This window comes from Argiope bruennichi, chromosome 2 (assembly GCF_947563725.1).
Source record: "Argiope bruennichi chromosome 2, qqArgBrue1.1, whole genome shotgun sequence".
Taxonomy (NCBI): Eukaryota; Metazoa; Arthropoda; class Arachnida; order Araneae; family Araneidae; genus Argiope; species Argiope bruennichi.
Window position 1 is genome coordinate 146139305 of NC_079152.1, and position 14935 is coordinate 146154239.

The 14935-nt window shown below is 27.0% G+C and overlaps 1 protein-coding gene across 2 annotated transcripts in view; it reads left to right on the forward strand.

Moving 5' to 3' along the window:
* Window positions 1–14935, forward strand: part of LOC129954300 (NEDD4-binding protein 2-like) — a 34950-nt gene that overhangs the window by 10963 nt on the left and 9052 nt on the right. For both annotated transcript variants that reach the window (XM_056068131.1, XM_056068132.1), the window contains exons 4-10: window positions 222–382; window positions 630–736; window positions 4951–5110; window positions 6982–7218; window positions 8394–8461; window positions 11517–11741; window positions 14225–14309. In XM_056068131.1, coding sequence (XP_055924106.1) covers window positions 222–382; window positions 630–736; window positions 4951–5110; window positions 6982–7218; window positions 8394–8461; window positions 11517–11741; window positions 14225–14309 — 1043 coding nt within the window. The remainder of the gene's footprint in view (window positions 1–221; window positions 383–629; window positions 737–4950; window positions 5111–6981; window positions 7219–8393; window positions 8462–11516; window positions 11742–14224; window positions 14310–14935) is intronic.

A 14935-nucleotide genomic window follows, 5' to 3' on the forward strand; every position in this document is an offset into this window, starting at 1 on the left:
ATTATTGAGATACTTTTCTGTAACATTTGTAGCTGTTCTGTCTATTGGCAAAATGCACACATCCCCAAATACAGACACTTTGCCTTGTATTTCATGATGAAAAGTATTTGGTGTACATTTTTGCAATTCACAGAAAAGTGACACATTGATTCATGAACAAATTCTGTTATTATATATATATATATTGCTTATTTTTGAAATGATATGTTTTGTTTGAATAGTTGATACTAAAAGCAAAAAGATGGGAGTTAAGCTGTCTGGTGAGAAAATTAAAAAGGATAAAAAAATTGTTAATGCAGTTAAAAAAAATAATGGAGAACCTATGTCTTTGTCCGAAATAATGGAAATGGAACAAGCTGTTGAACATCATAAAAAAGAAAAGGTAAAAGCTTTGAAAATAAATATTACTAAGAATAAGAGTGGTGTAATTTTTTAAAAAGTCATTTCTACCCAATTAACTCCTTTTAACTCTCATCTACAAAGGAAAAAAAAAATCATCCTAAACAGATGAATTTTTAATTCTTTATGTATCTTTCTGTTTCTGAAATAATTACATTTATTTAAAACTGCATTTGATATTCAAGCCATATATGCTTTTGCTGGATTTTAAGATAATTTGTATTTTATAGCTAAGAAAAGACAGGGATATTGTTACAAAGAAGAATCGAAATAAATTGTATAACATGTTCCCAGGTGCTGATCCTACTGCTCTAGATGAAATTTTTGAATCAAATAAGTAAGCATTTTTTTTTATCGGTGATTATTTTGTTTACCTTAAAACATTAATTTTATGAGTTTTAATGATATATGGAGTATTCTACACTCAGAAGAAATGATTACCTAAAACAGAATTACAACTAATGTATGCAGTAGTTATTTAGGTTCATCAGATATGGATAAGTACCGAAGAAAGGGGGAAAGTATTTTCCAAATCATCTGAAGTTTGCTGAATAATGAAGATGTGTGTAAAGCTCTGACATGAATAGTTGTTGTGATGGTTTTTGTGAAGACATATTCGATTAGAATGTTTGCTTGGATGTTAAAGACTTTGGAAAATTACATGACATAATCTTTTAGAAGCGAGGCTTTTGATATATTGAATAAGTTATATAATTAAATATTAATATTATTGATCATTTGTTGGGGGATTTTTTTTTTGTCAGTTTGATTCCGATTTTGTGGCATTTATATTAAGGAGGTTAATTTTATTTATTTCATCTGCTTAAATATCCTGTTTCCTGAGAGAATTGGTACAAAAATGATACATTTTATGTATTTATATATTTTTTCTTTATGCTTATTTTAAAGTTTAATCGCATCAGAAAATTTCTTGTCATTTTTTTCAATATTTTTAAAAAAAATATATGTTCATTATATTTCTAATTTTTTTCTATTTCAGTTAAAAATCCAAGCTTTAGTATAGTAGATTCATTGTATTTCTGTCAGTAAGAAAAATTATATTTATGTAAAAGTCAGAAATTCTAATTTAGAATTTTTATTTTAAATTAACTCTGAAAATTGTTATTGTGAGTTTCTTTATTATTCTACAATAATTGTTCTTTATTGATTAATTATTTAACTTTACACAATGATGGGAATCCTTTTCAAAAAAGGAAAATATAATTTTATGCAGGGATTTTTTTTTTTTGACATAATATATAAAAAATTTTATAATATGAACTAGGATTGCTGCATTTTAAAATGTAAATGGTCTATAAACATGATATAGTTACCACAGTCTTGAAAATTCCTTGAATTTTATTTTGTTTTCCTCAGGACCTCAGAAAAATGCTTGCTATTTTGTTGAATTCCTTGAAAAAATAACAAGATGTATATCTGTTACTTTTTAGAAGAGAAAATAAATTTGTGGAATTCTCAAAGAAAAAACAAGTCATAAACAGAAAAGGATTGTTAATATAAAAATGCTGTCAATGACCAAACTTTTTTCTCTTTGTAGTTTGGTGAAGAGATGATAAAAACAGGATTACCTTCACAACAAGAATTCATGAAGAACATATTATCTGCAGATAAAACTTTAATGCTATTCATTGTGTCTTCACAATGCTTTATATGGAACTGAAAAAGTTTTTTTGAGTGTGTGAAGAATTATTATTCATATAACTTTGTAGAAGACCAGACTCATTCCAGAAGATTCTTTAGGTAGAAGCTTGTTGAAAAGGCCTACAAGATATTCTTCCTTAATTTTAATTAGCATTGCTCTATGCAGTAAAGGTATTTAATTTGACAAATTTTAAAGTATATCATCTGATATTATGATGAAACATTCAACAAATCTTTTCAAATTAAGCAGACAGATTTACAAATTTGGTTTGGAAATGAAAAAGAAGTCGAAGTCAGATTGATCTGATATTATTGATCCATAGGCTATTCAACAGCTGAAGACATTCTACAACATTTTTATAGTTCCTTGGAAAGTCAGCATTCCAGATTTGAGTCCTGGTTCAGGCATGGTTATTCTTCCCCCTGTGTTCTATCTGTGGGGTGTGTGAAAGAACACAGGTGGAAGAATAACCATGTAAAAAAGGATTGTGCAAGCAAGTGTAGGAGTATCGTCTTCATATGAGCTAGAAGTCAGGCTCGGGTGCTCAGGGGCCTTTACTCTCTGCACAAACTTCGCTTAAATCACTGATTTTGTCAGCGGGTTTGTCTATGATAAGTGCATTAAGTAACAACAACAGTTCCATGGAAAAATTGGAGAGAAAGAACTTGATGGATGATTCACTGATAAATTAAACATTTTTGGCTTGTTGAATAATGAAATGCCATAAGAATTTTTAACATGATAATAAATGTGAATAGTTATAGTCTGCATGTTATCTACAATTCTTTTAGGCATATCAAAATAATATTGCATGTTATTATTTATCCTAAAATTTTGGAAAATTAGAAACTTTCTAGAAAAATTTTGCTGAATCAGGTTTTAGAGAATGTAGCTATTACTGAGCAAGCAATTGAAGTGTGGGATGACCTAGCGTCCTTTCATGTTATATGTTCAGAATATTGAAAAGCAAGAAGTGCCTGCTCTAAAATCTGAATCAAAGTGTAGCCTACCTTACCTGTCAAACTAAAATTTTCTTGTCATTGACCGTAATTAACCAACAGTTAGGGCTCGACCAGAAAAATTCTCCCAATTTTTCCATTTTTTACCCAGGGTTTGAAAAAAAAATGTCATTAACTATTTGGAAACTTACTTGGTCAAAAACAATGTTCTTGAAAGCTTTGTAACTGTAAATAGCATTTTAAAGTTTGATTTTTCAATTTTTTTTTTTTTTTTTTTTTTTTTTTTTTTTTTTTTTACAAATATGTTAAGTCAAAATGAGATTCTTTGAGGTTGGAATGCTAAAACAAACTTTCTAATCATAAAAATACTTTAGATAAACAACTAAGCAATTTAAAACATGAATGGCAGACTCTCTGCTATAGACTTGCTAGGAATATAAATTGTTTAGATCTGATGAGATTGGCCAAATACATGTTCATTCTTATTATAACAAGGTGAATGTGTTCTTTCTGTTTTTGTGAATTTGCAAGCAATTACAAGAAAAAGTACATGATAATTCTATTTTAAAATAACATTTTGGATAATGTGATACTGTTCCATTGCTGGTGAATAGTTGAATGGATATTTTTCTTAAATAATAATTGAGAATTTTAAAGCAGAAATGTTGAAAAAGGCTTAGTTTCAGATAAACTGGGGGGAAAAAATTGGCAAGATAAAGAATTCTGAGGTAGAGAATAACAAATAATTCTAACTAGAAAATGCTCAGTCTAAATATCTTGAAGACATAAACAAGTAAAGTTAGTTTTAATTAAAGTGATGGAAAAAAAAGAAGAAAAGGAAAGACATTGTAGTAACTAAATTATTTAAATCAAAAAGGGTTAAAATCATAGAGATGGTTTGTACACTATAAAAATCTGTAAAAAAAATAGTTGGAAAATTAAAGAAGAATAACAATTTTCAATACATAGAGAATCAAATAGTTTTTAGAACTACTTAAAATGTAAATTCAAAATATTATAATAACACATTTTATTCCTTGGTGATTTATTTAAATTAATTGAAAATAATGGAAGGTAAAATTCCTCTTGCATCTTTCCTTCATTGGAAAATGTGTAATTTTAGAGTCTTTGAATTTTCTTTAAAAAGGTTTTAAAAATCCTTGATTTTTTTCCCCCTTCATCAAGGAAAATATTGTAAAAATATTTATGAATTAATATTAAAATCATGGAAACAGGTATCTGATCCTTGATGTTGCTGAAGATTTATTTTGTGTTTGGAGCATGTCAAGTCTATCATTGGTACCTAATATTGGCATGCTGGGCATAATTTTAGAATTAAGTTTTGGCTTATGTGTTATTCTATTTTTCAGACTGGTTCATATTAGCAGGATTCTTCATGAGTAGCCTTCTCTTCCTTTTAAAAAAGATTTAGAAAATCAATCATCTATGATTGGCAATTTTTAGTAGGAAATTTAAAATAAAGATTTGAAAAATTTGTTGGGAGTAATTTCAGTTGAATCATAATCATTATTCCTCCTTAGGAAGTATGAGAATATTACCATTTTTTATTCAGACCTTTTATATATATTATGCAAAAATGATTTTGAAATGTCTTTATTATTTACTGGACATTTCAAAATAAATTTTGCTTTTTGTAGATATTTACCAATATTTTTAAAATTCTTTATTAATAGAACAAAATCATGTAATATATTAAAATTCGATTTAAAATCTGTGTGGTTATAAAAAAAAAAACTAGATTAAGCTAAAAAAGAAAATGTTATGAATTTTTATTGTTCTATTGGTTAAACATTTATGATTTATCAATAATTATGGTTCATATTCAGCAGATCTTTGTTCGTCATCTTTGCTTTTTTTTTAAGTTCCAATTTTTATACTTTTATAAATTTTGTTGCATTTTTCTTACAGCTGTTGCCTTGAAACATCTATTAAGGCTCTTGAAGAAGATCTTGGTAATTCAAAAACTACGGGATATGGAAACTTAACCCTAAAGGAGTGTGAAGGCTATGCTGAAATTTTGAATGAATCCATTGATAATTGGAATAAACCTAATAATACTTCTGATTTTGTATGTATAATCCCCATTCTTGATGTCATTTAATCCTTACATACTGTAGCATGTTATTCAAATAATTGAATCAAATTATAATGTTTTATAGCAGTTTAGTTTTAAAGATATTCTATTTTAATTATGTATAAATTTTTGATTTTATAACTTATAATAAAAAAAATTATAACCAAAACTATGCCAAATAAACTTTTATTTGGTGTCTAACAAAATTTATAAAGTTACAGGATTCAGATCAATATCAAATTCATTTAGATTATTAATATATATATTTTAAACTGTTTATTTGACTCTTGCATCTACTCTTGCACGTTTCTTTTTCCTTCATTTCAGTAACATGTTACAAGAATTTATTTTAAATTATTTTTTCTTATCAATACTTTAAAGAAAACTTGACTAAAACATTTTATAATAATACTAAAATGTTCTATAATAAAATGTACACTATATTATTGCTTATGCATACAAATAGTGTATTTTGAGCTTGATGTTCATAATGTTTTCATAAATTTCTTTAAATAATCAGAAAATTCAGTTAAAGCTTAATGATATATATGTGGTATCCACCTCTATCTTTGTGTACATTTAGTGGTATAATTGTTAATGAAAAATTTTGTGTTGTGAAGCTGCTTTAGTCATAACACTCTTTATGCTATATCAAGATATTCTAAACAAAATAGAAGAGTTAATGAATGTCTAGAATTCATTGTGAATAAGTCTTAAAAAATGTACTGCATATCATTACTTATGAAATTTTTGTTTTCACAATACACATTAGGCAGTTTAAATATGTAAATATTGGATATAGAATGATAAAAAAAATTGTTGTCATAAACTTTTATTGTTGGAAAAAAGTGGATTTTCTATTTAATTTTTTATTACAGCATTTTATAAAAATCAAATTTCACATTTGTTCAAGGTTCTGCAGTTATCTCATCATAAGATTACAAATATAAACATAATTTTAAAGATCCTTTGAGTTATAAATATTTTGTTGAAAAAGTAAAGACTTTTTTTAATAGTTTTCTGAAAGAAAATCTTATGCCCCATAAACTTCATTTTCACTCTGGGACCAATTAGTCTGTTCAGGACATTGCATGCTCTATCTTCTGAGTTAATTTTGTCAAAATACATGATACAAGATGGTTGTATTTTTTATATTGAATGAAAAGTAAATAAATCTGGAGATAGTTTTTGTAAATTGTTTGAAAATATTCATACTTTAACCTATTATGAATATTTTAAGAGGAATGTATTTCATCTCAGTGTTTTTTTCCATGCATAATTTATCCCTTCAGGTAGCCAATTGGCTTTTTTGGTTTTTAATTTCAGTTTGAAAGGAGATTATTCATGTCTCTGTGCATATTTTCTTAAAATGCCATGTGAAAAATATATTCTTCAAAATTTTAAGATTTGTTTAAATACAAAAGGTTATTGTTTATTCATTTTAGAAACTTCTTTTATACCTAAAAGCTATTAGTTTCAAATAATTGTATGCTTAGAGGGTAAATTTATTGTTATCGTTATATGTAATTTGAACTATGGATGTCAAAATAAAAAAGAGACTCTGTTGCTGTAATTAAGAATATTATAATTTTTATTTCATTACAGAAATAGTCAGGGCAGTAGTTACAACCTTTTATTTATGACTTAATATAATAAAATTATTTTCTGTTCTCTTAAGAAAGCATGTAATTAATTAAATCATATAAAATCCCTTTCGAACTAAGTATATTGCTTTGGAGGGGGGGTGAGGATGTAACAGATTTGCATTAAATTTAACAAATTTATGATATTACTAATTCAATAAGTTATTTTAAATGTAATGCCTTTTTTTTTTTACGAGTTTGACAAATTTTTCCTCTTTTAAGGCAAGTAATGACTGGAATGATTGGGTTCATAATGGAGAAACTGATTATCTTGAAAACAATCCTAAAGCAACAAAAGAAATTACAACACTACCTGTTTTATCAACTGTAACTCCAGAAGCTGAAGCCTTGCGTGGTAAGGCTGTTGAACACTATCTAATGCAACAAAAGTGTATACAGAAATCTAGTAATTATTATCAGCGTGGTATGAAACCTGTTGCTTCTTTCTATGCTCAGGATGTAAGTACAAAAATGTTCATTTCCTTAATGTAATGATTATTTATAAATATTGTTTTAGCTTAATTATGCTCTTTTATATCTGGAATTTATCTTAACCATTATCAGTATATAAATCTTCTTTTATAGAGGAAAACTTTTGAATAATTGGTATTACTTTTGGAAGTGTTTGTTATTTGCATTTTTGTATGCAAATTGTTTGAAGTGAATATCAAAAAGTTTTTTAGCTTACTTAATTTATAAATATTCTAAATGTTTTTAAAAATTTTCACAAGTTCATAGTTTATTTTGATAATTTCAGTGATCAGAATTATATGAAATATTATCAGTGAATTTTAGTATCAGATTTATCAATAAAATCCATAACATATTTTAATATTAATTTTTTTTTAGAAAAAGGATGATGAGTTGTATATACATTAGAATATCTTTTTTCATTATTATTCTTTTGTTAATACAGTAAAGGAAGCCATTTATATTCAAGATTCCCCAAATTTTTAGCAAAAATTATTGACTTTCTTTTTTATTGTTAACTTTTCCAAAAATGTGTCAGATGTGTAGGTTTAGTTTTCCTTTAAATTAGTATTACTTTTAATGAAAAATATATTAAAATCTAGAGAGGGAATATAAGATTTTTTTTTTACTTCATTGTGATTAAAGAAAACGCATAATAATAAGATAAAGAATAAAGCATAGTAAGAAAATCACTTTATTTTCTTAAAAGCATTCATTCCTGAAGAGACTGATAACAAGAACTTACAAATAATGTAATGCATTAACTTATTTAGATGTAATTGTGTGTCACTATGCATATGAATTAAGCTTCTCAAGGAATATATCCAATTATTGCTTGCTGTTTTTATATCAAATGTTATTTATTAGTGGAAATATATAAATTCTTCCCATTATGGCTATCCATTTTTTTTTTTTTTTTTTGTCAAAGACTATTCTAAAATAATTTCCAAAGTAAATTGTCCATCAAATTTTGTTACCAATTTGGTGTTTGTCCTAATTAAATTTTTGCTTTTTATGAACTTAGAATATTGAAATTAAGTTATATTTATTAATTAAATATTTTTGAATTTTTATTGTTACGTAAAGGCTTGCTCATCTATTCTGAATTATATATTTATTGTTCTTTTGAAGGCTAATAATTGTTTATATATTTATTTTTGTAGGCTAGTGAACATCGCCGCAAATTTAAAGAAGCAAACAAAGCTGCGTCTGAATTAATCGCTGAACAGAGGTGATCACTTTTTTTTTCTCTCTTACTAACATTGCTATAAATTGTACTTTTTCAAAGAGTTGTCCCTCTTCTATACCTTTCAAGAAACCAGAGGATTCGTAGTATTAATTATGAGGTAATGTAAGTCAAAATGCACCATTTGCATTAATTACCACTAAAACTTAATCTTAGAGATGGAAAAAAACTATTGTAGATGATCAGAAACATTGAATACAGAAATGTAAATATGGGGTAATATTGTATCTTTTTAAAATGGCCTTATAACAAAACAACTAGTTTTTGTAATTATTACTCAGTCTTGTTTATAGTATTAATACATTATGTACAAGTCAATAAGTGTTTCAGATTTTACGAATGAAATCAGGCTTATTTCTATGGATTGTTAGTGATGTAAAATAGAAATGATTGCCCAACATTAGCGATGCCAAGAATTTTAAACACTTCTGATATGATGAAGAACCCTTTATTACAAAGTTATGTTTGATTTTCTAGAATTTAATTTATTGTGCTGTTTTAACAGTATAAGAGTGGGATTTACTCTCTAATTTGCCATGCCATACATCAAATAATGGTGGTAATAACAGTTATGGATAAAGTGCTATTATTTAATGTTTATCATGTTCCAGAGAAGTGTTTTTCTTGCAAATGGCTTAACACTAGACAGCAAGTCTCATTAAATAAAAAGATAATTAGTTTTCTTTAACCTATCTATGAAACAAGTTATTTGTGTTAAGATCATTTCTATTGTTGATAATTCACCCTTAATGATCATTGAATGTTAATCAGATATTGTGGTAGTTTCATTTATATATTTTTTAAGTCCAATTTCCTAGTCAGTTATCTATATCTAAGTGTTTTGAATCAGTTTTTGCTATTGATTGTTGATGTGGAGATGAGGTTGAAGATTGTGGAGTAGTTTTATAACAAGTATATAAAAAATCTCATGTCACGGTGTTTGTGTTCGTACACCTCCAAAACGGTTCGACCGATTTTTATGAAAATTTTTTATGTGTATTAGGTAGGTATGAGAATAGGTTGTAAAGTATATTTCATAAAGCTAGGTAATTAGGGTGTCCCTATTCATGTTCAACATATGCTGATGAGATCAACCCTTGCTTGAAATCATTGCCAATGTGGCGTAATGTTGAAAAAGTCTAGCTAAAAATAAACATGCGCTTCCAAATGCTACAAGATTCATCTGCTGACACATTCTCTGACCAATTGTTAGATATTGGTGATGGAAAAGTTGCTGTCTATGAAAATACTGGGTGCATAAAATTGCCCACTAATTTCTGCACTGTCGTTGATTCGCAAAAGGCTTACATTGACCGCATATTTCCCGATGTACGCACAGAATACATAAATCATGCGTGGCTGGCAGAAAGAGCCATTTTGGCAGCAAAAAATGTGAACGTCGATGATTTAAACTTCAAGATACAGCAGTCGTTGCCAGGCAACTTGGTATCATACAAATTGACCGATATAGTTTGCGACGCTAGCGAAGGTGTAAATTATCCAGCAGAGTTTTTGAACTCACTGGATTTGCCAGGCATGTCACCACATATTCTACGATTGAAAGTTGGATCTCCAGTGATTTTACTTCAGAATTTGAACCCACCATGGCTGTGCAATGACAAGCGATTGATCATTAAAAAATTGATGAAAAACGTTATCGAAGCCACCATTTTGAATGGCAAATTCCGAGTCGAAAATGTTTTACTGCCACGAATTTCAATAATTCTCACAGACGTGCCAATCGAATTCAAACGCGTTCGATTTCCTATTAGATTTGCAGTGACAATCAATAAGTCGCAAGGCCAAACGATGTCAGTTTGCGACTTAGATTGAGGCACACCATGTTGTTCACACGGACATTTATACGTGGCATGTTCTCGCGTGGACAAACCATCGAGCTTATTTGTGTTGGCTAAAGACGGACTGAGAAAAAATATCGTGCACTCAATTGCTCTTTGAAATGAATATTGATTTTGTTTATTTCATTTTTATACTTGAGGACAAAAAATATATTAATTTTTCACTTTGCGTTTAACTTTTAAAAGATTAAACAATGTATATGTTCGTTGCGTTAATGAAATACATTGTATTGAGAAAACGAATGGTTGGTGTTTTTTTTTTATCGGCGATCATCGTCTAAATCATCGTTTTATCGCGATCATCGTTGATTTAAAAGTTTTTCATTTTAATGTAACTTTTTACCCTTTTTATATTATTTTCTCTTGGTTTTTGCATAAAGATATGAAAAATCAGATTTAACAACTTCCTTGATAATTTCCATCAAAAGAATTTTTGCACAATTTTTATGGCTCTTCTATAATTTCTTGAAAGTTTCACTGAAATATTTCTCACTGTTGGAACAGTGGATGATTCAAGAATCGTGATTTTTTTTAAAACTGTTTTATTGCATGATGTTTTTTGTTTACACATTCTGTTTATTTTAATATCTGAGGTACATGCAATGCTTAAATAATAATTTATAATAACTATATGGAAGACTAGACTAATGCATGAGCTTAAAAACAGTCCATAAATTGGTTTTTATATGAAAAGAAAAATATGAATAACTTTTGAGGAAGAAAAAGTCTATGATAACTCTTCCAATAATTTTTTTATCTGGGAAAAAAAAAGGCATTTTGTAATGCAATTTTCTTTATTTTCAAAAGACTGTGAAGAATAAATTGACTTGGCCATTACTGTTTTATATAACTTGATTAAAAATGATGATCCATAATTTAAAAAGCTTTTGTCTATTTTACCATTACAATTTCATAAATTTGGAAAAAGGGGAAGAATGCACCAACATAATTTTTATACTTATTTATTTGGTATTAATATTTATGCTAATTGGATGTTTAAACACTTTTGGGGAATATATAATATTATTATAAAATTTTGCATAATTTGTCTCAATTATAGTGAATTAAACTCTTGATTCTTAAGATTAATACAGTAATATGTGACTGTCTATTCATGAAATATTTTCTTGGTGAAATGGCCAAAATATTTCATTATTATAATTATTGCATTATTTTAAAAGGAATGCTGGTTTGGGTTATTTTACTCTGGATCTGCATGGATTATATGTTCAAGAAGCAATACCAGTATTAGAAAAATTTTTGAGAGAGAGAAAACTGGAAATAAAGCGTAGGCCACAAGGTTCATTGGCAAAATTAACCATTATAACTGGCCAAGGTCTCCACAGTATGAGAGGGCCAAAACTTCGTCCATCTGTTATAGAATATTTGAGACGAACTGGATATTTGTAAGTGTTGATTAGATTATGTTTTTATTTTTTGAAATTTTTATGGATGATTTATATTTATTCACTCACTGCAAATACTTAATGTTATCATTCTGTCATATTTAGTTTATTATTGAACTATTATACTCTTAACTCTCCCGCCCCCACCCCCACCCCCCAAAAAATTGAAACCTGATCAGTTATGCAATATTACATAATATTATTCCAAATATTTTAATTTGGGAAATGGAGAATAAAATTCAATGATGCAATTTTAAAGAATTATCAGTTAGTTACAAGCATTTTGTAGTGACAGTTCATCAATGCAGAATAAACAATTGCTGCAAAGAATGCATTCTAAAAATTACCAATTAACTTAAATGCAAGTAAAAAGTTTAATTCAAAATATCATTTGAAATGTTTTACAATATTAGATTGTTATTACATTTTGCTTACGTCTAAATAATGGATGTAAATGATTATATATATGAATATGGTATATATGAAATCACTCTATCATCAACATTTGTTTAGAAATATATATACACAGTTTAAATAATTATGTGTTGACATTTTAGTAGCAGTGGAAGGCAACAAGAATCAACAGTTTATTGCTCAAGATCTGAGCATATAGCATATAGACCTTGAGAAAATTTCATATCATCCTATCTCCATTTATGGGATATTGTGCAGTTAGATTAAAGCTACTCATATCTCTTAATTCAGTCTTATTATGGCAACATCTAAATGCCTCTCCTGATTTACATGGCATGTATCAGTATTTATACAGGCTTGAATTGGCAGATTTACATTACAGCTGTGGTTATCAAATAGACAATATTAAATACAATTCCATTGAAAACTGAGGACTAGATGCCAGGTGATGTTATTGGTTTTGTTTATTTTTCTACATATAAGAAAAAACGTTTCTAGTTTGCAACAAGAATGAGAGATACAAATGTGATTTTAAAAATAACATGAAATTATGTTCTAGCTTATTTGAAAAATGCCACTAACAGGTTGTATTAAAGTAGCAGCAGCAGAATCTAAGTGAATTTTTCACAAGAATTGAAATTTCTCAGAACAAAAATTTTCTTAATCAGACTTCGGATACAAATTAAATCTTTTTTAATAATTTCTTTAGTTCCATAAAATTATCAAAATTTCAGTACAGAAAAATTTAGAAAATGCTGCCAAAACTGGAAAAATATATTTCTGAAATAAAAACTAAAGAGCAGTTGTTTTCATTATTATTATGATTGTTAAAGATTTAAATAAATGTTTAAGAATTAAAGAAGGAGAAGTGAATAATAAATTGAAACATTGTAACTTTTTAATATAAAACTTTGATTAGTAATAATTGTATTGCTATGTTGACTTATAAGGTAAAATAAAGAGATATTCTACATAAATGTCTTCATCTTTCCTTTTGGCATGACTAGGATCTAACATGGGAAACTATGATTGGGTTAGTAAATGACAAATAGCCCTACTGGTGTGCCTTTCTTATCATATGATCATGGTTCATAATTGTCTAATTTAGCATAAAATAACTACTGTTACTTGAAACTAGATTTTAAAAAAACCAATTAATTAATGGATATCAATTTCTTTTCAATTTTGTGTGTGTCAGGTTTTAAAATACATGCTATAATTAATTATATTAAACTTCAAAGAATTACAGTAATTTTTATAAGCTCTAATGTTATAAGAATGCATAATTGCATTTAACTGTAGAGTTTTTGTGAATTTCATTATAAGATTGAAAAATATTGTTTAAATTCTCAGTTTTTTTTAAAATTTTTATTAACGAAGTCAATGTAAATATTAAATCGTAAGAAAAGTAATTTTATAAATTTTATCATGATATAGAAAGTTATTTATTTGTCCAAAATTTTTTCAGATGTTGTTATTGGGGAAGTTTTTTTCCCCCAAGTAGATAAAGAAAATTAAAATGCGGCAAGAATTGTAGAATGCATCCCCCCCTCCAGTGTATGCTTGTTTAAAATTAGATAACTCCAGCTATAATTTTTAAGCACAGAAGGGCGCACAAATGCAGTTATTTGCAATTAACTTTTTGTAAATGCTCAAGGGAAATATATAATAAATATAATTATTAAAATTGAGCTGAATAAAATAACAAATAAAATTTTAATAAAATAATGAATAATGCATTAAATTTATTTATGATATGCAATGAAGATTCTCTTTAAATTTAATATTTAAATATTTCATAAATATTCCTCACTGTATGTGATAAACTATATAAAATCAACATCTGCTCCAGCATAGTATTATTTGAAATCGAAATCAAAATATTTAGATTCATAGTGAGGTTATAACACATGTGTAGAACAAACTTATTTTACTGTAGGATCTACAAAGTTGAATTTAGTATTATAAGTTAAAAGTACATGTATGGACCTGCACATTTTAAACTTTAAGATAAGAATTTAATTGATTTTCTTCTTCTTGGCATCTAATATACATCTTTTTATTTTTAGCTATTCAGAAATTCATGTTGGTGTGCTAGAAGTTTATTTAAATTCTGATGGTTGTAGTAGTGCATCTAGACATGTACCAAAAGATGTAGGTTATGATATAGACTAATTTGTTTTGGCTATAGATTTTATTTTAATCTGTGTTTGACTTTTAAATAATTGTTCCTTACTCTGAACAGAAACTTCTGTGTCTTTATTTATACTCTTTTGAATTCATATATTTAACTATTGTTCTAACTTTTAATTTCACTTAAAAAACAAAAATTGCTTTAAAAATGTTTGAATGTTAGAAGTTTCTGGTTTTTGTGTTGATACCTTTAAGGATTTAACGAAACCTTTATGCTCTTAATACTTTATTTGCATGCTTTAATTTGAATACATTTTAAAGAATTAAAGCTATGTTTTTAAAATTTATTGTTGATGTATTTTTATATTTTTGTATCTATATGACATTGAAAATTTATTTTAATTTCTCAGAAGTATTGAATGTTGGAAAGGAATTCTTAGATGTTCATATAATTAAGTAAATGTTTAAGAGACAGTGAATTTCCTTTCTTATTAATTTAAGTGTTACAATGAAACTTGTTTCCAAATGTTTATAAAGCTCTAATAATTTTGATACTTTATGTTGTTATTAATGTTTTAGGTATTTTATAATAGTTAATAATTTATACAAACTTAAATTCAAATTTTTAAAAACCAAAGAAATCAAAC